General features: G+C 39.9%; 1 protein-coding gene across 4 annotated transcripts in view; it reads left to right on the forward strand.

The window, feature by feature from the left end:
* Nucleotides 1-24010, forward strand: part of JADE3 (jade family PHD finger 3) — a 133972-nt gene that overhangs the window by 107833 nt on the left and 2129 nt on the right. For all 4 annotated transcript variants that reach the window (XM_063083551.1, XM_063083552.1, XM_063083554.1 and 1 more), the window contains 5 exons: nt 1590-1801; nt 6956-7123; nt 9546-9662; nt 20163-20633; nt 22183-22300. In XM_063083551.1, the coding sequence (XP_062939621.1) occupies nt 1590-1801; nt 6956-7123; nt 9546-9662; nt 20163-20633; nt 22183-22300 (1086 nt within the window). The remainder of the gene's footprint in view (nt 1-1589; nt 1802-6955; nt 7124-9545; nt 9663-20162; nt 20634-22182; nt 22301-24010) is intronic.

Below are 24010 nucleotides of genomic sequence, written 5' to 3' on the forward strand. Positions count from 1 at the left end.
AGTTTCAGTTCCCTTAATGTTAACATTTTACTTTACCGTGGTACATTTGTCAAAACTGTGAAAAACCAACACAAGTACATCACTATTAACTAAATTCCAGACTTTACTGGGATTTCTTGGGTTTTTCTGCTAATGACCTTTATCTGTTCCAGAACCCCATCCAGGATACCTACCATATTGCGCTTAGGCTTGGAAGAGTTTTAAAAGCAGAATGCCTTATCTCACGTTCTCCTTTAGGGTGAATGATATTGTAGTGAGACTTATAAGAGCTTAAAAGAAACTTTTTTAAAACAACATTAATCATTTTTTGGTTCAGATTAAGGAATTTTTTAAATGAGTGCTTATTACATACTAGGCACCATCCTAAGCAGTGCAGAAGCATTACCTATCTCAGTCTCACAACAAATCAGTGAGTTTGGTATCATTATCCTTATTTTACAGATAAGAACACTAATCCCTAAAGAGGATAAATAACTTGTAAGTTTACATAGCTAATATGAGGTGAAGTTGAAATTTGAATCCAGGTTTTCATATAACCAGACACTATACTCCTTTACTCCAAAAAATATATATGTGTGTGTAATTTGTCTTGGCTGGAAAAATGAAACATAAGGCCTGAGTAGTTTGTGGTTTCATAAGTAGCCACAACATTAAAAAGGTAGTTTATGTGGTATTCCAAAGTTCCTTAGGATATTTTATGTTACAAATGAAGTGGAATACCTAGGATAAATTTATTTTGGATCGTTTTATTCCTGAGTTTACAAGCTGTTAGAATAAATATGTATGTGCTCTCACAAATCATTAGTCCTCCTAAAAAGAAAAATGCTTAGTTGTTACCAACATCCACCATATGAATCTTTTAATTGAGTTAAATGTGGAAGGCTAACAGAAAATGAAAGTATGGAAGGGAAAAGGAATCAAGAAGCAAAAAAGGTAATTTCAGAATTGCAGTTAGACCTTTGCGAATGCTAATAGGTTTATATTATATTGTAGTTTGCCACTGAAAAATATTACTGGACTTTTAAACAGTCATGTTTGAAAAACCAAATATTTTATATGTATAATCATGTACACGTAGTACCTAGAATTTTCTTTTATGGCTTAATACATTTTTGTATGGAAATTTCCTTGTATAACCATTAAATGTGCTCATTGAAGCTAATTTGCTAAGAATTAATTATTATTTATGTCCAAATAGTTATGTGATTTTAATTATTTTATTATACTTCAAGTTAGATTGTTCAAAATTACAAAGTTTGGTGAAAGTCTTCCCACATTGGGAGTAAGAGAAAATGGAGAGATTTAGGAGGAGACTGGCTAGGATTTAGACAGAAAATTGAAAAGGCCAGTAATATATCTTCTAAGGAATATGTGGAAGGTATTTCTCCTTTAATGTGTCAAACATTAATGTATGATTATACGTAAATGTTAGAGTAGCTCTAGTAAAAGATTCTTTGAAATCTGGTTGTTTTAGAACAGGGAAGGGATGGTTTTATCCTTTAAGAATCCCACCTGCCCCTGCACTGGGCTCACAGTAGGTGATTTGGGAATGACTGACGGGTTGATTGATTGTTTGTATTTCTGTGCAGGTTGTGAGCCAGTTGATGAGAATCTTATGGAAAAGACAATAGAAGTCCTGGAACGTCATTGCCATGAGAATATGAACCATGCTATTGAGACAGAGGAAGGGCTAGGCATAGAATATGATGAAGATGTGATCTGTGATGTGTGCCGGTCTCCAGACAGTGAAGAAGGGAATGATATGGTGTTCTGTGATAAGTGTAACGTCTGTGTGCATCAGGTTAGTGAGAGTGGAGACCACCACTTCCCCACGGCAGCCTTTCTGAAGCTCAGTGATGATCTCCAGCACCCATATCTGGATAGCAGCTTGCATTTAAGGGTAAAGAAAAAAATTTGGTCTGGCCATTCTTCAGTGTTTCCTCTAGAAAAAATACTTCTTATGATCCCCAAGATGACTTTACCTGTTAACTTTGTCCCAAAGGGCTAAACCCAGGTCTTTATTGTGTCACTTTATGCCCAGACCATAAACAAGGGATTGCCTTAATTCCTCCAGGGAGGTCTCCTTGTTGCCTGCCTGGGAGTCTCTCCTCTGCCTTCGAATCCCTGTGGCATCATCGGGTTACACCCATGGTCAGTAACCTTGGTGAGATTACGCTTTCTATAGATGGAAGTCCTGACTTCTTATCCTGGTACTCAAGGCCCTCCTCCACCTCCCCAAAGGTACTGTCCCCAGGAAGCTAGGTCCCACCGCATCTTTAAAGATCACAGAATTTTAGGACTGCAAAGGACTAACTCAATGTTACACACAGTACCAGAGAGGCGAAGTGACTTTACCCAAGCTAGTTCCTTGTCATTCTTTCTACCACACTGCCTTTTTAATTAATAATAATAACAATAATGATATCAACATTCTTTTAAGCTTTTTCCTTTATTTTCCTCACAAGCTCTATGCTCCAGCAAAATAAGGTTACTCAAGGTGCAGTGATGAATATTCCTGACATTGTCCTGTCTTCATGTTTCAGCCACACCCCAATTTTAAAATGCCTTCTTCTACCTCTAGCTATCAAAAATCTATATATCTTCCAAGACCTAGCTCAAATCCTTTCTTGAACTCCCCTGCCTTTATCCTAAATGATTTTTTTTACTTTTCTAACCTGTCATGTGTTTCATTTATTTCATTAATTTATCTAGCACCATCCATGAGCCAGTACTGTGCTCCATGCTAAGGACACAGTCAGTAATGAAGAGGCAGACATGGTTTCTGCCCCCAGGAAGATGGAGATCACAGTTGGGTGTAGAGACTGTAAAGAAATTGCTAATTTAGCATAGCGTGCCAAATGTTTTTGAAGCTGTAAGTCCATGCTGCCGTGGAAATGCATGGGAGGGAGGGAGGTCAGGAATAACTTCCAGGAGGTGGCATCCAAGCTAAATATTAAGAGCCAAGGGGCCGGCCCGTGGCTCACTCGGGAGAGTGTGGTGCTGATAACACCATGGCCACGGGTTCGGATCCCATGTAGGGATGGCCGGTTAGCGCACTGGGTGAGCGTGGTGCTGACAACACCAAGTCAAGGGTAAGATCCCCTTACCGGTCATCTTTAAAAAAATAATAATAATAAATAAATAAATATTAAGAGCCAAAAGGAAATGTCAGGTAAACCAGCAAGGTGTGTTCAGGCAGAGAGGAAAACATGTTCACATGGGGTAGTGAGAGTGGGAAAAGCATGTCAGAGGCAACTCAGAGTGCTTCAGAACTGCAGAGTGGTGGGGAGGGGAGTAAGAAGGCACAGAGTGAGGGTGGAGTGGGATACAAGGGAAACCTGCACAGGACCTTCAGACAAACTAAGGAACTTCGATTTTGTCCTGTCAACCCTGAAGGATATGATTTGTACTTTAGAAAGATCATTCTGGCTGCAAAGTGACCAAAATTGTTACAGTAGATAATATAGGAGATAGGGAGAAACCCCAAGGCTTACAACTTTGTTTTAATTCGCTGGGCCACCTCACTCAAAATTATTCTGTAAACAGTGGGTTTTTTCCTTCACTTATCTATGTCCTCTCAAACAGTAAATTTTGAAAATGTATCTTCACTCTACCGGTTATTGGCATTTGTCACACTTTTAGTGAGAGCAGAAAATCTTTACTATTTAAGTATGAACTTAAGTATCTGATGATACAGGTCCACAATCCCTTCTCTGCAATTCCGGAGTTATAAAGCTCTGAAAACCACATTTTTACTGAAGTTTCGCAACAGAACTGATTTGGGGACAATACTAGATCTCACCAATATGAGGCCATTTATAGTCTTTATCTGTTTTGTGTAAATACTCATATTTGGATAGAGAAATAATAATGTATTTGATTATATAGTACTGCCCGTGGTCCCACTAGAGGGTCAGGAAATATACCATATATATACTGTATTACTTTCCCAAGTCCTGAACAATTCTGAATTTCCTAATGTTTCTTTCTTACCCTAGGGGTTTCAGAGAAATGATTGTGGATCTGTAGTAGGCATGAAGGGAATAGTGCAAAGGTCATCTGTATATATTTTCTATATTTGTCCTTTACAGTTGGGAAAAAATATTAAGGAATTATTTTCAGGTTCTTTGACTACCAAAATTAAATGTAGCATAATAATTCTCCCCAAGGGTATTTCATTTGTTTTGAAAACATATCCTGTAAAGACTATAAATGATGCCCCTTCCTCACATAGAAAGGGATGACAGTAACAACTGACCAGGCTTTGCAGATTGTAAACTGTCATGTATTAAAGCTGCGACATTGGTACCATACAAAATTTCATATAAAAGAGATTCTTCCGATTTGAGTACATTCATTTGAATCCTAAAGAAATAGTAAGGTTAGAGCTCCCTCTGTTGACTGAAAAGTAACTTAAAATGATTTGGAAGATTTGATTTTCTCTTTAACAGAATGGAGACATGTTGAGATCTGAATTTATTAAGCGTGATTTTTCTTCTTTACTGCCACCATGTTATGTTCAGTGTTTGTTCCTCCATGACAAAAATACACTTACAGTTAGCACTTTAGGAAATTAATGTACATCAGTAGACTTTAAATTTTAACAATGAACTTAAAATTTTTTCTTTTAAAAAAATGTGAAAGATAGTCCCCATTGCCAGTCCCTTTATGTGCATATATTTTGTGCTTCTTAGCCCAAATACTGAACACTCAGATTAAGATCTGAGGTCATTTGCATGAAGGCACATGCTTTTATAGTTTTTATATCTGTCGTGTATATAATACTTGACAATGAGTTTAATGCTCTGAAATTATATGTAAAACATGTCAGTGCATGTGTGCATTTTTCCCGAGAGTCTACAGACTTCATCATTTTGTGGTCCAGAAAAAGTTGAGAACCACTGCTATGAAATACAAGCTTCTATGATCTTACAACCATGAATAAGTCTACAAAAGGGCTCAGTAAATGATTTTCTGCCCAATAGAATGGCTAAAAGATAAAGCATATTCCTAGAACTGTCCACTGGCCTCTCTTCTGCCAGTCTGAAAGAGGTTCTATTTTAGGGAGGATGCTTGCTTTCATCCTAGCAAACATTCTGGGCCTCAGAGAAAGAACTTTGAAGGTTAGGAGCCTTATAAAATGATGCCCTGCTGTCATGAGAGCAGCCTAGTTGGGGTCCAGCTTTGGTTCTTGAGCTAAATTAATTTGTTCTACCAAACCACCTACTTGAGCCCAGCATAGGGGGAATTCCAGATAAATCGAAGATAAAAGCTCTGTCCTGAATGAGGAGATGAAACACAACAGCAAAAGTAAAAAAAAACAATACAAGATGTTAACTGTGTAATGGGTGAGGGAAATCGCATGGAGTGCAGGACAGGAGTCGGACAGTGGGGCAGACACAAGGGCTACAGTGACCCGAGCAGGGTTTTTGGAGGGGCTTGGAGTTTGAGGCAGGTTTGGAAGGGTGAGAAAGGTCTGAGTATGCAAAGAGTTGACCATGTAGAACAGGGAAACTGCTTAGACACACGGACATGAGAATTAGAATGTCCAGATATGGAGATCTGGCAGCCAAATAGAGGAAGGGTTGAAGGTGTGAAGGGGAGGAAGAGAATCTAGAAATAAATCAGTCCCAGCATGGCATGATGAGAACTTGGATGGAGCTATTGTGGTAGGGGTAGAGAAGAAGGGCAGAGTCTCAGGGCCACTTTGTAGGGAGGAATAACAAGCACCAGGGACAGTGGAGGAAGGAAAGTGGGTAATATGAGTGCAGGAATTTGGATCTGGAAGGTGAGAAGCATGGTGGTGACATGGAAAGAAGGAGTTTGGAAAAGAGCAGGTTGCCGGGGTTGGGGGTGGATATGATGGTAACTGTTATAACTTGAATCTGAGCTGAGGGTGGATTTCCTGGAGCAGGCAGAGATTTTGAAGGTGCCATGTTAAATCAGTCACTGGTGGTAGGTGTGCCAGGCCACATGGGAAGCCAGGTGTTCCCCCAGGTTTAGTCTCTAATAGTGGAAGTAGAGCAGTAAGGAGGAAAGGGTGAGGAACATTGGGGATAGTGAAGAGGAAGTCTAGAATGTTTTCCAAGCTAATCTCCCACCACCCCCAGTAATTCATTTTATTTTCCAGCTTCATTCTCTAAAGGATTTAAAGCAGCTTCCAGAACTCATTATGGATTATTGTGATTAGTGTAATATTCTATTCAGGATTCATTCACAAGTGCCTATTCCTTAAACCCAAGCAAATAATCCCTATGATTTGCCGAGTGCTTTTTATGCATCAGGCACTGTTAGGCTCTTTATAAACATTAGCTCATTTGCTCCTCAGAAGTTTCATTCTATTTATTTTCTAACACTTTTTCTTGATCACAACAGTGTATGACATGTAGAAGTTGTTCAAGAAGTGTTTGACTAATTATAATTCATAAATCATTGAAAAAGCTTTAGAAAACTGGCAAAAAAGAAAAAAAGTCTGTAAGCCCAAAACTCAGATAACAATTGGCCTAGCCTTGGGGTGTATCTCCTTCTAGTTTTGTTCTGTCATCCTTAAAGTCAGTTCTCCTGGACAGACATGCTGATCGTAGGACAGATGCTAGAAGTTGCTTTTTGATTGTTTTAAAATTACTAAATCCTTGGGCCAGCCCTTGGCTCGCTTGGGAGAGTGTGGTGCTGATAACACCGAGGCCACGAGTTCGGATCCCTATATAGGGATGGCCGGTTAGCTCACGTGGGAGAGCATGGTGCTGACAACACCAAGTCAAAGGTTAAGATCCCCTTACCGGTCACCTTTAAAAAAAAAAAAAAAGAAAATTACTAAATCCTGGATATGAGCTTGTTCGGCTTTATTTCCCTTTCTCTCAAAAGCAGAGGGTACTCTGTGACTGTGTATCAAAACAGACATTGACCCTGCTGAGAAGATGCTGACCATTCTCCCCTTTCCCTCTCATGCCTCCAGGCCTGCTATGGCATCCTCAAGATCCCAGAAGGCAGCTGGCTTTGTCGCTCCTGCGTCCTGGGTATTCATCCACAATGCCTGTTATGTCCAAAGAAAGGTGGAGCCATGAAGACCACCAAGACAGGGACTAAATGGGCTCATGTCAGCTGTGCCCTGTGGATTCCCGAGGTGAGAATTCATTCAGGCCTGTGAGGCCATTTGCTCTGGGGTGCCCCTGTTCCCCACAACGTTCAGATAGACTCAGGCTTAACGTGGAGATGCTTCATACTTGCCCGTGTTTCTGAGGTAACAATGCTTCCTCTTAAGCTACCTCAGATCCTTCTTGGACGCAAGTGAGCCTGTGCTGATTCATTTATAGGTGATACTTCCAATGGTATTTGATAAATTTGTATGAGAGGAGAGGCACAAAAGACCAGGGTGTGAGCAGATTTTTTCTACATAAAGCTTACCTTACAATATCAAATCTTAAGTGTAGAGTTTCATGAATTTTTATACATACATGTTATCTGTAACCACAACTCAGACTGAGACATGGAACCACTCAGAAATAGACTTAGAGCAGCCCAGGAGGATCCCTCATACCCACTTTCCAGTCCCTATTCCTCAAGAGTAACAACCATTTTGATTTCTATCACTGTAGATTAGTTTTATCTGTTTTTGAACTTCATATAAATGGAATCATAACATTATATACTCTTTTCTGTCTGACTAGCACTCCATATTGTGGTGTGTGTCAATAGTTCATTCCTGTCTATCGCTGAGTAGTATTCCATTGTATGGATATACTATTATTTATTTATCCATTCTCTTTTGATGGGTATTTGTGTTGTTTCCAGTTTTAGGCTGTTACGAATAAAGTGAGAATTAGCTCTTTTACCCACTATGATGGTTGCCCTTTACTTTTTGAAGCACTTTTCCACAGCTTAGATTCAACATTTGCCTAAGACCGTCTTTATTCAAAACTCTATTCTTCATTATCTAACCTGGTCCTTCAGTTGCTTATATTTACTGAGGGACTATGTATGCACTAACTTAATTAAAACAGAGCTTCCAGATATTTCTTCTCCTTACTTCTTATGGGCACCCTTTTTTAAAAAAATAAAGCTGTTTGGATATTCCACTCATACCCTCTCTTGTCAACCCCTATCCAAGCCAGCACATTTGTTAGGCAGTTTAATTGTATGACAAGAGAATTCAGTTAATGGGGAGCAAATAATACTGTATCATTCTGTTTTTAAATTTCTTTTTAAATTTAAATAATACTGTATTCATTCTCTTTTTAAATCTCCCTCTCTTTAATCTTAACATTGGTTCCAGGGGAGTTGTTATCTAGTAATTGAGCTCACAGAGTTACACTGAAAGTCCTAGATACATAACTTTTGTATTCTTATGGCTATAGGCATCAGTATTTCAAAAAATATATGAGTGGTAGGTTCTTTTACTCACTAAGAAAATCCAGCTTATAGACATGTCATATGAACTCTCAGATTTTGGGCCTGACCGTGACTGGTTTCTAGAAGCAAATCCTCTAGCTAATAGGGGAGGTTCTCTCAGCTCATAAAAATCTGGAATGTGACTCAGGAAGAGTTCTTTAAAAGTAAAATAATCTTTCTCAGTTATTTGACATTCTCTCATGGTTTCCAGTACCTTTTGGACTCTTGAAGGTCTCTCTGTTTCCTGATGTGGGCAGAACTTGTACTGGTTTGATCATCCTTATTTGACCGTTCTTCACTTTTTAAAGTTGTATCTCTCTTAGAAACTCATGTATATATTTGTTTTTTAAAAAATGAAAACACTTTTTACCCACAGTTGCTTGACCCCTTATTTTCATATGGAAAAGAATTTTTCCACCTTTTCTTATTTTTTATTTATTTATTTATTTAGGTGGCTGGCCGGTACAGGGATGGAACCCTTGTTATATAACACCAAGCTCTAACCATCTGAGCTAACCAGCCAGCCCTCCATCTTTTTTTAAAAGTACTTTCCTTTCAGCACTCTCCCAGAAACTAATTTCAATTTGAAGCTACTTTGGCTGAGGGAGTAGGGTAAGCTGATGGTAGTTATGTGGTTTTAAATACTGATTTAAAAATATTATCATCCTCATTCTTTCTACTTACATGCTGCAATCTCTTTGTTATGTAAATTTGCTGCTATTTTCCAACAATATGCTTCTCTGTAAACCAAACGGGAAGACTTGTCACTGCCTCTGATTAAATGAAATAACAAGGCATGTAGCACCATCTCTAACATATGAAAGGTGCTAGATTTTGTGAATTTTAATTCCTAGTAGCTTTCTTTGGTTCCTAAGTAAAGTCAGTATCTTTGACTCTTTAAGGTAACGGTGCCTAGTCTACGCTTGTGCCCTTTCATCCCACATATGAATTCTTTACATTACTGGAAATGATTGCAGGACTGAGCAGTGGATAGAGACAGGTTTTGTTTATTCTTGGTTCCATATTAACCTTAAGAGACATGGCTTACGTCATTCTTTTCATGTTCTGAGCTTCATGTATAACCTCATTTATAGTTTGTGAAAGGTATCTCTGGGATACCATAGTGCCTTTGCCTTATGGTGGTGTTTTATTTGTAGGTCAGCATTGCTTGTCCTGAGAGGATGGAACCGATCACGAATATCTCCCATATCCCACCCAGTCGGTGGGCCTTAGTCTGCAGCCTGTGCAAGTTGAAGACAGGGGCTTGTATTCAGGTAAGTCCCCATGAGAAGTGGTGGAATGGGCTAACACTAAATTGGCCGGAATTGCCTTCCCAGTGAAGAGTGGCCTGATAACTGAACAGTCACTCACGAGGCTGCTCACTCAGTCCTAGGGCTCTGCCATTGTACAGGCCATTTCTGGGAATCCCTTTTTTGGATGTTGCCTCTGGACCATTTAGCTTATTCTTTTCAGTATTTATAGTGGTAGTTAATCTCTGTCCTTTGCTGCCAGAACTGATGAATTAAGTGAGCTCTGAAGCTAGATGATACCATCCTGGTTGAAAATAAACTATAACTCTAAAACAAAAAGACCTGTGTTCTTGTGTGGCTCACCCACTAATTGCAGGTGGACATGGGTTCCAGAATGATTTGACGACTGTCCTGTTGCTGGACTAAGTAACAACTTTGGTAGGGAAATATGCATTCAAATGGATAAATTCTGGTGGATAGATTTTTGTTGTTTTGTTTTTTCTTTTCTTTTTTTCTTTATTTTTACTTTTTCTCTGGTGGATAGTTTTAGAAGTCATTTTTATAGACACATTGTTACATATGGTAGTGCAAGTAAAGTTTTCTGAGACATCTGGGCACAGGAATTCAGCTGCTTAAAGGAAAAGTAGTAGCCGTTGGGGCACCCAGTAGCAGAAGGGCAGGGGGACGTGGATGGGACTGGGAAAGTCCAGTTACCTCCAGCAAAAACACAAAGATTAATTCTTGATAATCTCGCTTTCCGTAATGTCATTTCACTTTCTATTCCAAACATAAGAAGGTGGCTCTGCTGGCAGGAGGGAAGGAAGGGCTGACCTGCATACAAGCTTCAGGCTAGTTGGAGTTATATTTGCCTGCTGTCCTTCTTCACAGAATGTGGACCATAGAATGTCATAGCTTAGGGACAGTGGCTGTAGGTGTTTTGTGAGATTCCTTGTTGTCTGGCATGACAACATGTTCCAGACTCATCTGGTAGATTTCTTGCTCCAGACCTGGGATCAGCCACTCCTCCAAAATATCCTGGATTTTTTTACTGGAAAGCAGTGGTATTTAAAGAACACAATCTGGGCCCCCATAGGCCTTTTTAATTTTTCAATTCATTTTTACATCTGACAGAATTGGATACATTCTCTTTCCTTTATTTATTTATTTTTTTTCACTTTTTTTTGGCTGATATTATTTATTTTAGCTACAGCACTTTAGCAATCATAAAGAAAAAAATTTTAAAGGAAAACTATTCCCATGGAGTCTGCTACCTTAACACATTGCCTGTTTATGTTTATGTAAGTTCTCTCCTGATTGCTCCCCATGTGAGCCCCTTGAGGACCAAGATTATGCGTCATTCTTCTGTGATTTTCTCCTGGCATGAAGTAGAGTGCTGCCCATCATTAGTGATCAATTAGTGTTTATTGAATAAATTATATCCATATTTTATTGTACCATACATTACTTTGTAATATGTATTTTCTCTACTACAAGATAAAATATTTTCCATGTTTTATTATTATTATTTTGTCACTTTATAATAGCACATTGAATTTATGTCCAGTAATTTACTTATTTTCTTTATTATAGTACCTGCATTTTCTCCCTATTTTTGCTGTTTTAAAGGATGATTTTTACAGTGATTAATAATTGACAACATGGCTGCGGTCAGAAAAAACATTGGCCTTGACTTTAGCAGTCCTGGCTTTGCTTTACAGCCCTGCATTACCACATTCTGCCCTCTGTTAACAGTTATTTATCTGTGAGTTTCATCTTTCCTAGCAGGCTGTAAGCTCAGACCGTTTCATCCTTAGATCCCCCACATCCCAACATGGCAGACAGACATTAAATGTTAGATTGATGGATGGATGATGGATGAACAGATGGATAGATGAGGCATTCTGGAGGTTTCTCATTTGCAGGACAGTGGTTCGTATGTCATTACTTAAAGTCCAGATTCTCAAGTTTTAGCAAATTGAAACTCGTAAAATTTTGATTATAAGGAATTATATTTATTCACCAAATATTTATGCCTAATTGTGTGCCAGGCTTTTCTGTCAATAAGCCAACAAAGAACTTTGCACCATGGAGCTTACATTTTAATTGGGAAAAATAGATAATAAGCAGTAGATATTAAACAGCACATCAGAAGATGGTAAGTGCTGTAAAAAGGAAAGATGTGGAGTACAGTAAGAAGATAGGGAGTGAGGGGCAGGGGGCATGAGTTACAAGTTTAAATAGGATGGTCAGGGTAGGACTCCTTATGGAGGTGACATTTGAGCAAAGACTTGAAGGCAAGAGAAGGGGCTGTGCAGATGTTTAGTGTAAAAGTATTCCAGGCAGAGGGAACAGCCAATGCAAAGGCCCTGAGATAGGAGTGTGTCTGGCCTGTTTGAATGACAGAAAAGAGGCCAGTGAGTCCGGAATGGAGTATGTGGGAAAGAGAAGGTAGAGAGATTACACAGGGGCCTGATTGGCTAGGGCAGGGGTTGGCAAATTTTTTCTACAGATGACTAGATAGTAAATATTTTAGGCTTTGCAGGCCATGTAGTCTCTGTCACAGCTACTCAACACTGCCTTTGTAGCATGAAGGCAGCCATAGACAATACTTAAACAAATGAACATAGCTGTATTCCAACACAACTTTATCTATAGGCACTTAAATTTAAATTTCATATAATTTTTACGTGCCACAAAATATTCTTCTTTTGATTTTTTTCCATCATTTTAAAATGTAAAAACCATTCTTAGCTCTTGGGCCACACAAAAACAGGTAGCCAGCTGCATTTGGTCTGTGGGCCATGGTTTGCCAGCCCCTGGTAAGGGCTTCCAGGGCTTTTAAGATCTTTGGTTTTTACTGTGAGTTTAAGGGGAAGACATTGGCAGGTTTTGAACAGATGAAACAAGATTGGCCATGTACCAATAATTACTGAAGCTGGATGATGGGAATATAGGATTTATTATAGTATTCTCTCTGCTATTATTTAGGTTTTTAAAATTTTTCATAGTATCTCTACTCCCAATTCTTCACTTGGCTCGCCTAAATAAAAATAAATTCCATAGTAAAAGATTAAAAACAAACCCAAAAGAAGGCACTCTAGCTGCTGTATTCAGAATAGACTGTGAGGACAGAGGGTTAGAAATAAGAAAAGCAATTAGAAGGCTATCATAGTAATCCATGAGAGAGATGGTGGTGGCTTTGACCAGAATGGTAGTCCTGGAGGTAGAGAAACAGATGAATTCTGAATGAATGTTGAAGGTGGAGCCAACAGGATTTACTATGGATCAGATATGAGGTGTGAGAAAAAGATGGTAGTTAAGGATGGCTCTAGCATTTTGGCCCAAACAGTGAGAAGGGTGAAGTTTCCATAAACAGAATGGAGAAATCTACAGATAGAACAGGTCTGTCTGGGGGAGAAAATCATGAATTCCATTTTGGACATTTAAGTTTGAGGTGTCTGTCAGATATCCTAGTGGAAACTAGTCAGACTGGCAATTGTCTATGTGAGTCTGGAGTTTAGGAGGAAGTTTTGGACTGAAGATATAAATTTGGGAGTCATTGGCATATATATGAGATAGCTTTAAAGCCTGGACTAGGTAAGATCACCAAGTTGAGTGAGTATAGGTAGAAGGGAGATAAAACAGTACCAAGGACTGGGCCTTAGCATTCCAAAGTTAAGAAGTCAAGAAGAATAGGAAGAAATAGCAGAGGAGACTGAGAAGAAGCCACCAGGGAGACAGACAGAAAACCAAGAGAGGGTAGTAGCCTAGAAACTAAGGGAAGAAAGCATTTCAAGAAGGGAAAGATCAGTGGTATAAAAATACTGCTGAAGTAAGATGAGGACCGCAAATTGACCCCTGAGTTTAGCAGTGTGACAATTGGTGATCTGGATGAGCAGTTTAGGTGGCGTAGAGATGGCAAAAGCTACATTGCCAAGGGTCAGGGCAAAGAAATGGGACATGAGAGGTCTTTAAGGTGGAAGGAATAACACGTATGTGTGTGTACTTGTTAGTGTACAGAACATAACTATGCGTGGAAAGGGAGTGATCCAGTGGAGAGGAAAAACTGCCAACACAAGGTTTTTTAGTAAGTGAGAGAGGATGGGGTGAAGTGTGTGAGAGGAGGGATGGCTTTAGACAAGAACACAGATAGTTTTCCTGGGCAGCAGGCTTGAAGGCAGAGTGTGTTGGTGCAGTTTTAGGTAGCTTTGCTGGTAGGAATCTGTAGAAGTTCTCTTTTTTTTGTTTTTGGCGGTTGGCTGGTTTGGGGATCTGAACCCTTGACCTTGGTGCAGAAGTTCTCTTTGATTGTTTTAATTTCCTCAATGAGGAAGCAAGCAGGATCGTCAGCTGAGAGTGAGGATGTGAGTGAGGTCTAGAGGCTTGAAGACAGAAGACTTGTGAAATAGTTTTCTGGTTTCGGGAAGTGTTGTGTGAGTGCCAGGCTGCATTAATGATCCTCCTGCTCTTGGCGAGAGGGGTTAAACTTCAGGTGATCTTAAATGTGGTTGTATTTTTCTCTACCTTTGTTCTGCTTATATTAATAGTGTGGTATTTGTTTTCCGTGGTTGATAACTGGTTTTCCTGTGGGAAGACAAACCCAAAAAAAATTTTTTTCCCTTTTAAACCACCACTAAGTAAAGCTAATTTCAAACCCGTTAGTAATTTAGCATCTTGCTCCCTGCTAGGAATCAGAAACATAGTAAACAAATACAGTAATTCAGTAGGTGTCAGGCTTTATTAATATTGTTGTTTTATTTGAGTCTTTGTAATGAGGAACACATCTTGGGTATTTTGTTTTATGAACTCGTTATGGAAATTTCTTAACAGTCTGTGAATTGTGTTTATTCTGGCTTCCTATCTCCTGGCAGCGGGAATACTCCTATATCTCCTCTTAATTTGGGAACATCTACTAGGCAAGGATAGAATCTAACACTGACAGATTTGGGATGTAGACTAGCCTGTATCTACAGCCTCCATATCTGGGAACTAGAACCTTTCTGCTGAGCATGAAGGCTACTGACATCCTGGAGCATATCCTAAAGTCTGGGTTCAAATCAGGTGCCCCAGGCAGCTCTGGATTTCGCCTTGACCCTGGACACAGTCTCTCTGACTGCCAGCTTTCCAGAATTCCTGTAGGGTCCTTCTGTATCTTAAGTTCACGCTCCATTCAACCTAGATCCAGATGCTTTTTCAGCCTTCCCTGAGAGGAAAGAAAGAACAGTAGTTAAGAATAGAGCCTTTGGAGCCAGACTCCTGGGGTTCAAATCCTGGCTCCACCTCTTGCTAGTTTTGGGGGAAGATACCTAATGTCTCTGCGCCTTTCCATGTCTATACATGGAAATGATAATAGTACCTACTTAAGGTGGTGAAGAGCTTAGCACAGTACCTAACAGATGGCAAATACTCAGTAAATGTGAGTGGTACTGGTAGTAGTACTTGTTATTTGTTCATACTGTTATTCCTGAGAGACAGTCTGACTTTGCTGATGGAAAGCCGTAGCGTTCATCCAGCCAAACTGAATAGAATCATCAAACATTTGGGGCTCAAGTAGGTGTCCCTTTTAACAGTAGAGAGATGTGGGCCTGTCTGAAGTCACATACAAGTATATTGAAGTCAAGATAAATTAGTAGGCCCCCATAAGTGTACTGTAAGGCTAATTAATGAGTTTGTGAGGGAGGTGAGCTTTTTTAAAACAAATGAAAATCTTCAAGTGGGGAAATGGTAAGTAAGCAAGCACATCTGCTCAGTGACTATTAAAGGTGGTACTAGTGGAGAAAAAAATGAAATGTTGAGATAAAAGGACACCCCCCTCAAAAAAGAGGGAAAGTCCATTAATACCATTCTCATATATTTCAAATTTTATTTGTCAGTACAAATTGTTCCTCAAGACAGTTGTGATCCCTGCCTTCAGGAGCTTATAGTCTGTTAAAGGAGGCCAGATATAAACATGGGAAAGGTTACCTAACACTGCAGTGACATCTCCCCTCAGGCTTCACAGACCCTTAGGGATGAGAAATCAGAAGGGCTGGTGGTCACTGTTGGTGCTAGAGTTTAAATACACAGTGCCTGAAGTGAGTTTTGTAGGCGGCCTTGGACCATTTATGACATTATTTCTGTGACCAAGTTTTGAACAAATTGCTCTGACATCATCCATTTGTCTGTTCATGGTTTATTGAGGATTAAGGGCAACTAAATGGACACTGTCCTGCAGCAGGACAAAAACTGCTGAGGACATATGCACCAGGTCCTTTGCGTTCCAGGCAGGTGTTTTCTGCTGTTGAGGAGGACAGTGTTTTCTGTTTGGGGACAGCAATGTATTTCTTCAAAGAAGAAAGAAGTGCCTTAATTCCTAAATCAGTCTCTGGTGTTCTTTTTCAAGATTTTTATTCCAGCCACCCTATCTGATCCAATTCCCATCCCACAGAAACTCCTTACACACCAAGGTCATGGGTTCAGATCCACATGCCAGCCAGCCGCCACAAAGATAAAAAGAAAAAAAGGAAACTCTCCTTACAAATGTGGATGCGTGGGGTAGCAAGTGAAAATATTTTTTAGGGCCGGCCCGTGGCTCACTCGGGAGAGTGCGGTGCTGATAACACCAAGGCCCCGGGTTCGGATCCCATATACGGATGGCCGGTTCGCTCACTGGCCGAGCGTGGTGCTGACAACACCAAGTCAAGGGTTAAGATCCCCTTACCGGTCATCTTTAAAAAAAAAAAAATATATATATATATATATATATATTTTTTTTTTTTTTTTTTTAATTCTTCCTCCCTTCTACAATTTCTGAGGAATATGTAGAAAATTATTTCCTTTTTCCCCCTTTAAAGGTAAATAAACCACAGTGAGACACCACTTCATACCCACTAGGGTGGCAATAAGAAAAAAGGCAAATAATAACTGTCGGCTAGGATGTGGAGAAATTGGAACCCTCGTGCATAACTGGTGGGAATGGGAATGTGAGATGGTACAGCTGCTGTGAAAAGCAATTTGGTGGTTCAAAATGTTAAACATAGAGTTACGATATGACTCAGCAATTCCACTCCCATGTATATACCTGCAGTTGGAGAGGTCCCCAAGACCACCCTCAAATTCAGTAATTCACTAGGCTCACAGAACTCAGAAAAGCCACTGTACTCATAATTATGGATCATTGCAGTGAAAGGATACAGATTTAAAATCAGCCAAAGATAGGACATGGTCCACAAAAGACCAGGAATGGAGCTTCCAGTTATCACTTCCCAGTGGAGTTGTGCAGATAGTGCTTATTTATCCCAGCAACAACATGTGATAATACACACAGAATATTGCCAACCAATATTGGGAAACCTCACACAAACCTTGGTGTTCAGAGATTTTATTGGGGGTTGGCCACGTAGACACAGCTGACCATCCATGTGGCTGACCCTAGTCTCTGGTCCCTCCAGAGGTTGGTCTGATACCGTGTGGCCCAAAGCCTCCACCTTAAATCACATCATTAGCATAGACTATCTGGCTTGGCCCAAGGCTCCAAGGTAAACAAAGACACTCATCAGGCAGAACATTCCAAGGGCTTAGAAGTTACCTCTCAGGAGTTGGGGATAAAGGGCTAAGTCTTTCTTTAAAAAGTTAATCCTTTACTGCACAGTACGCAAGAGAAATGAAAACATATCCACACAAAAGCTTGTACACAAATTTTCATAGTGGCATTTTTTCATAATAGCCAAAAAGTAAAAACAGCCCAAATGTCCATCAACTGATTGAATGGATAAACAAATGGTATATATTTAAACAATGGAATATTTTTTGACGGTAAAAAGGAATAAAGTTCTAATACATGCTACAACATGGATAAACCTTAAAAACATGCTAAGTGAAAGAAGCCAGACACAAACAGCCACATATTTATTGTATGACTGTACTTACATGAATTGTCCAGAATGGGCAAATCTATAGAGACAGAAAGTAGATTAGTGGTTGCTTAGGGCTGGGGTTGGGAACACGGAGTGACTACAAATGAGCACAAGATTTCTTTTTGGAGTGAGGAAAATGTTCTGAAATTAGGTAGTGGCAATGGTTGCACAACTCTAAATATACTGAAAACCATTGAAATGTACACTTAAAATTAATGAATTTTATAGTATGTAAATTATATCTCAATAAAGCTATTTTTTTGTGTTATTTCAGGGAATGGATGTGATGAGCACACTGTAATGCCTGTGCTGAAGTGTTTAAATACACATGTATAAAAGTTGTTTGTAAGAGTGCTACTTGCTCGCCACAATGCGAACAGTATTATTTCAGTTTAAAAATTAATTTTTTTTTAAATTTTTAAAAATAAAAGCTGTTTTTTTAAATGGGCATAATAATACCTGTCACTAGGCTGGCCAGTTAACTCAGTTGGTTAGACCATGGTGCTGATAACACCAAGGTCCAGGGTTCGATCTGTGTACTGACCAGCTGCCAAATATAATAATACCTATCACCTTAAGCAGTTATAGTGGAAATAAATGACATGGAGGCAAAGGCATTTTGTTTAATAGAATGTACCAGACATGAGTTTTAGAAAAAAGTAAATAGGTATTTATTGGCTCCAAAATTGGGTTGGCATTTCTTTTTTACCACCAAAATATATAACCCTCCAGCTATGAATATCACAGAATGACCTTTTTTGAAACTAGATGGATTTTATGGCAATGTCTGGCTAGTTTCTTAGCCAAGTGGTAACAGAGTACCCAGATAAAAGTATGTCTAGGGCTTTTGTCATCCTCATTTTCATAAGGCTTGTCAAATATGTGGAAGTTGTAAGGACACAGATTTCAGTGTAATGCAACAAACTTTTCTGTTAGAGCTGCCCAAAGCCAGGGTGGGCTGTCTTAAGAGGTTGTAAGCTTCTTGTCAGTGGAAGAATTCAGTAAGTGGCTACATTACCATTTAATTGGAAGGTGGAGGGGGCTATGTGGAAGAGGCAATGGAGGTAGAAAATCAGGTACATCTAGAGGAAGATGAAGCGATAATAAATGTGAAGCTGGATTAGATGATTTTAGAATTATATTCCATCCCTGGAATTCTTTATTCTGCGAAACTAGTTTAAATGAGATCTGCCCCATTAAAGCTTTGACGGTTGGTTAGTATTCTCTTAGGTATTGAATTTCTTAGTCTGAGGAGACCTGTCAGGCTTTGCATTCTTTTTGTCTTTATTCATATCCAAGATCATTCTCTATGTTTAGTTATCAAAAACCCAACACATAGGTACTTGAGCAGTCTGCTCTCCAGATGCAGGATGAGACTTGGCTTTAGCCATGAGAATTCCCACTGTTTCCTTAGAAACAAATTCTTGCTTGCTCCTCTTCCTCTACATAAATATATAAATGCACCTGTGCCTTTTAAATCTTTGGAAGGAAAGCTGTAGCACTATAACTATAACAAATGGTAATTAAGGTTAAAGGTGAAACACAGGAGTACAGTACTCATGGACCAGGTTCTTCCTGCTTTGCCTCCCTATGAGTCCTCACTGTGTGCTACATAGTAATGTTTAATGAATGTGTTAAATCTATGAAGGAATGGCAGAATATTATAAACTTAATTTCAGATGGTCCATAACCATACTGTCTAATAGAACTTTCTGTAATGGCTGAAATATGGCTAGTGTGACTGAGGAACTAAAGTTTTAATTGTATGTAACTTTAATTAATTTAAATTTGAATAGCAACTCGTGGTTAGTTGGCTATCATGTTAGACAGCTCAGCTCTATAAGAAAAATTTCAAGAAGTTAGATTACTTAGATGTTGGGATTCCTGTGACCTTTTAGAACCAGTGGATGCTCTGGCAATAATATTGAGGTTGGTTTTTGTTTGTTTCTGAGTTTGTTTTTTCTTTGATATGTTCAGAAGCATTGTCTGAACAACTAACTGCTTGTTCAATAGCTGATGTCAATGCAAAAATGAATGACACAACTTCTGTCTTTGAGATCTATGGCCAGGGATTTGACCATTATTGTACTACAGGTACAGTGTGGAAAAAGTACCATGACAAAAGCATATATAGGGTGATGTGGGGGATGCAAAGACCAAATCACTGTTTACAAGAGTCAAGAAAGGCTTCTCAGAAAAACTTAATGCTTAAAAGGGGAGTAAGTTGTTTTTTTTTTTTTTTTTTTTTTTTTTTTTGGTGTGTGTATGTCTCTTTTTTCTTTTATTTTCTTTTTTATTCTTTTTTTTTTTTTTTTTTTTTTTTTTAAAAGATGACCGGTAAGGGGATCTTAACCCTTGACTTGGTGTTGTCAGCACCACGCTCAGCCAGTGAGCAAACCGGCCATCCGTATATGGGATCCGAACCCGGGGCCTTGGTGTTATCAGCACCGCACTCTCCCGAGTGAGCCACGGGCCGGCCCTCTTTTTTATTCTTTTTATATCTTTTACTTTTTTTTCTTATTTTGTTTTCTCCCTCTTTCCTTTAATTCCTACAAGCTCTCATTTTAGGCCCAAATTAGGCTCCCTTTCCCCTAACTCTGCTGCCTTGACATATCTTTTCTTTCTGCAGTGCTCGGTGAAAAGCTGCATCACTGCCTTCCATGTCACCTGTGCCTTTGAGCACAGCCTAGAGATGAAGACCGTCCTGGATGAGGGGGATGAAGTGAAGTTCAAGTCATACTGCCTTAAGCATAGCCAAAACAGGCAGAAACTTGGGGAGGCCGAGTACCCCCACCACAGGGCTGCAGAGCCAAGCCAGGCCAAAAGTGAGAAAACCGGCCTGCGTGCGCAGAAGCTTCGGGAGCTGGAGGAGGAATTCTATTCTTTCGTCCGAATGGAAGATGTGGCCACAGAGCTGGGGGTGCCCATGCTACCTGTGGACTTTATCTATAACTACTGGAAACTGAAGCGGAAAAGTAACTTCAATAAGCCATTATTTCCTCCAAAGCAAGATGAAGAAAATGGCCTTGTGCAGCCAAAAGAGGAAAGCGTTAACACTCGCATGAGAATGTTTATGCACCTACGGCAGGACCTGGAGAGGGTAAGGTGACCAGTCGTGACTAGTGTAGGTCACGGTCTTCGTAGAAATGCAGGTCCCATTTCCAATTAAAAAATGGTCAGCTCATTATAGTGTGGGCTTCTGTGTCCTTGCTTATCTTCTGATTTCATGCAGCCCCAGACATTGGGCTCTGCTTAACTTTTGACAGGCACATTCAGGGGATTGGAAGGGCCTCACTTATATGCTCGATGAACTTTGAATTTTAAATAAATTCTCATTTTGTTTACTTTGTATTCACTGTTAAGCCTAAATTGGCTCAGCATTATTTTACTGACATACTTAGGAGACTGCAGGCTGAAGAAAGAGTGAATTTTGTTCAGGAAAGCACTAGGTCAGGGTTTCACAATCTCAGCAGTATTGACATTTTGGGCTGGATAGTTTGTTGTGGGGAATGCCCTTTGTTGTAGGGGGCATTATAAGATATTTAGCAGCATGTTTGGTCTCTATCCACTAGATGCCAGTAAGCACCCCCCACACACGCCCAGTTGTGACAACCAAAAATGTTTTCAGCTGGCCAGTTACTTGGGAGAGCATGATGATGGTGACACCAAGGTTACAGGTTCGGATCCCCGTACCAGCCAGCCCCCACAAAAAACAAAAATGTTCTCAAATTAACAAAAGTCCTCTAGGGGTCAAAATCACCCCTGGTTGAGAGCTACTCCACCAGATAATTCGATTTAACTCATATATTTATTAGGTATCTACTAAATTAGGTGCTGCAGGGGTTCAAAGATAAGTTAGGCCCCGTGTTTACCCTAAAGAATTTTACAATTAAGTATAATTATAGAATTGGCTTTTTTTTTTTTCTCGCTACCAAAATTTGAAAAGGAACTAACAGATTTGGCTCACTTTAAAAAATGTAAGACATACATATATAGCACCTATATTATTACTATTATTGCCAAAACTGTTCTAAGCATTTTATAAATATTAACTCATTTAATTTTAAATGCCTATGAAAAAAATACTACTATTGTCATTCCTATTTATAGATGAATAAACTAGGGCACAGAAAGATTGAGTAACTTGTTCAGGTGGGGAGTATGGGAGAGTGAGGATTTCACCCTTGTGGCTGTGGAAACTTGGCTGAGCTGAAAGTGTGAGCAAAAAAGCCACTTCTAGTCTTCCCAGCAGACCTTTATCCTGCTGGTCCAGCACTCATTAGAAAACTGTACTGGATCCAGCGTTGCCATCTCTTGTACTCAGGGACCTAAAAAGGAAGGCTGCATTGTTAGCCCATCAGTCTTCCCATTCTGGCTGTGCAAATCAATATGGAGCCCATGACACTGCAGGGAGAGTAGGTTTCAGAAGGCGGCTCTGGAACACTTTGCTTGTCCTGCTGATTGATATGAGAACCATGATCCCACAGCTGACCATGCTGTGGAATAGCTCTCATTCTGTTGCTCTTGGTTTCTGGCTTCTCTCCTTCCAGTCCCCAACCCCCACTTGTCTTCATTTTAGCTAACAGTTTCAATCATCAGGTTTGCTTAACATGACAAACATCTCTATTTGCTGGGGATTGGGCTTTCAGGTCCGAAATCTGTGCTACATGATATGCAGGCGAGAGAAGCTGAAACTGTCACACAACAAAATACAGGAACAGATCTTCGATTTGCAAGCCCAGCTTGTTAACCAAGAAATTGATGCAGGTAACCTATATATTAAAAATGTCCTAACAAATATATAGACATTGGTTACATCCTATTTTAATAATTCAAATTTTATGTCAATTGTTCCACTTAAAAATCTTTAAAAATTATTGTCAAATATCTCACTTGCTTCTGTCCAGTCCTGATATAACATGGCCCATTTCACTGTCAACTCATGAGGCAAGAAATCCCAGGGTGGGGTTGGGAGTTGCAGGCCTAGGTCAGATAATCTAGGTCCCAGACAGATATTGGAGGCCATTAGTTGGAGCCATAAAATTATTCTATAATTACCTAATTCATTTAAAAATCGATAGGATAGGATCTAATCACAGTTTTCAGAAACGATTTAATTCCAGGTTTATTAACAATAGTCTATTAAACAAATCCTTACATAGTCTATTAAACAAATAGTCTATTAAACGAAACCTTAGACAGAAGTTAGGAGATCCGGGCCGGCCCGTGGCTCACTCGGGAGAGTGCGGTGCTAATAACACCAAGGCCCCGGGTTCGGATCCCATATACAGATGGCCGGTTCGCTCACTGGGTGAGCGTGGTGCTGACAACACCAAATCAAGGGTTAAGATCCCCTTACCGGTCATCTTTAAAAAAAAAAAAGAAGAAGAAGTTAGGAGATCTGGGTTTTTGTCTTTTCATTATTTACTAATACTTATTGAGCACCTTCTATAAACTACGAACTAAGCTAGAAGATAGAACAGTCAACAAGACAGAATCCTTGCCTGCAGGATACACTGCCCAATAGGTGAGAGAGACAGGTGAGCATAATTACAGTGCCCTAAGCGTGGAGAACTTGGCTGCAATGATGACAGTCATATTCAGTGATACCTGTAACCTCCCTGTGCCTCATTTAACACAGAGGTTGGTGGCAGAGCCTGGGCAACTAGGGGTCACTGGGCAGGGTGTGCAGAATCAGCTCCTAACAAGGACCAGCCATAGAGCAAGACAGACACTCAGAAATGAGGTGTCAGGTAGGCATCAGTGTCTGTGGGGTTTTTGTGTCATGGATCACAGCAGAGTGCTGTAGCAGGAAGCAGCAGGGCTGCTCAGCCACAGGGCAACGGGACAGGCAAAGGAAGGGGAACCGAAGGACAACAGGGAGGAGCCTCTGCTTGCTGAGGAAATTGGCCCTTAGCCATGTGGCTTCTGATTGGTAGGATGCAGCCTCATTACAGCTTGCGGCATCAGCAGGTGGCAGCCCTGGCAGAGATGGGGGCTGTGGGTGTTTAACATGGACCCTTGGGGAACAAATACTACTCATTGGAGCACCCAAGAGCTGTCCTCTCTGTATCTCATTTTTGTGAGGCTATATTAAGGTGATGATGGGCAAAGGTCAAGTCCATATGCAGGGAAGAATTGTTTGGTAGTGCTTTTTTTTTTTAATTTTAGAGCACTCGAATAATAGAGGAGGGTCTGTTCTAACTGTGATTGTGGGGTGACATACCAGGTAGCAGATTGCCAATACTCCCCAGGCCAAGCCCATAGCTGGCCATTAGCAGCAAGATTGTGATTCTTCTCTGCTGGCCTTACCGCTACAAAACCTTCCCCACGCCTCCATGATGGTCATTTGTAGTCAGGAATTATCCTAAGTTAAGGACCTCAAAGTCGCAGGAACCACCCACTGCCACCTCTAATGCCAGGTTAAAACATGTACGCAGGTACTTCAGAAAGTTTGTGGAAAAATAAAATTTAAAA

The sequence above is a fragment of the Cynocephalus volans genome, chromosome X, assembly GCF_027409185.1.
Source record: "Cynocephalus volans isolate mCynVol1 chromosome X, mCynVol1.pri, whole genome shotgun sequence".
Lineage (NCBI taxonomy): Eukaryota > Metazoa > Chordata > Mammalia > Dermoptera > Cynocephalidae > Cynocephalus > Cynocephalus volans.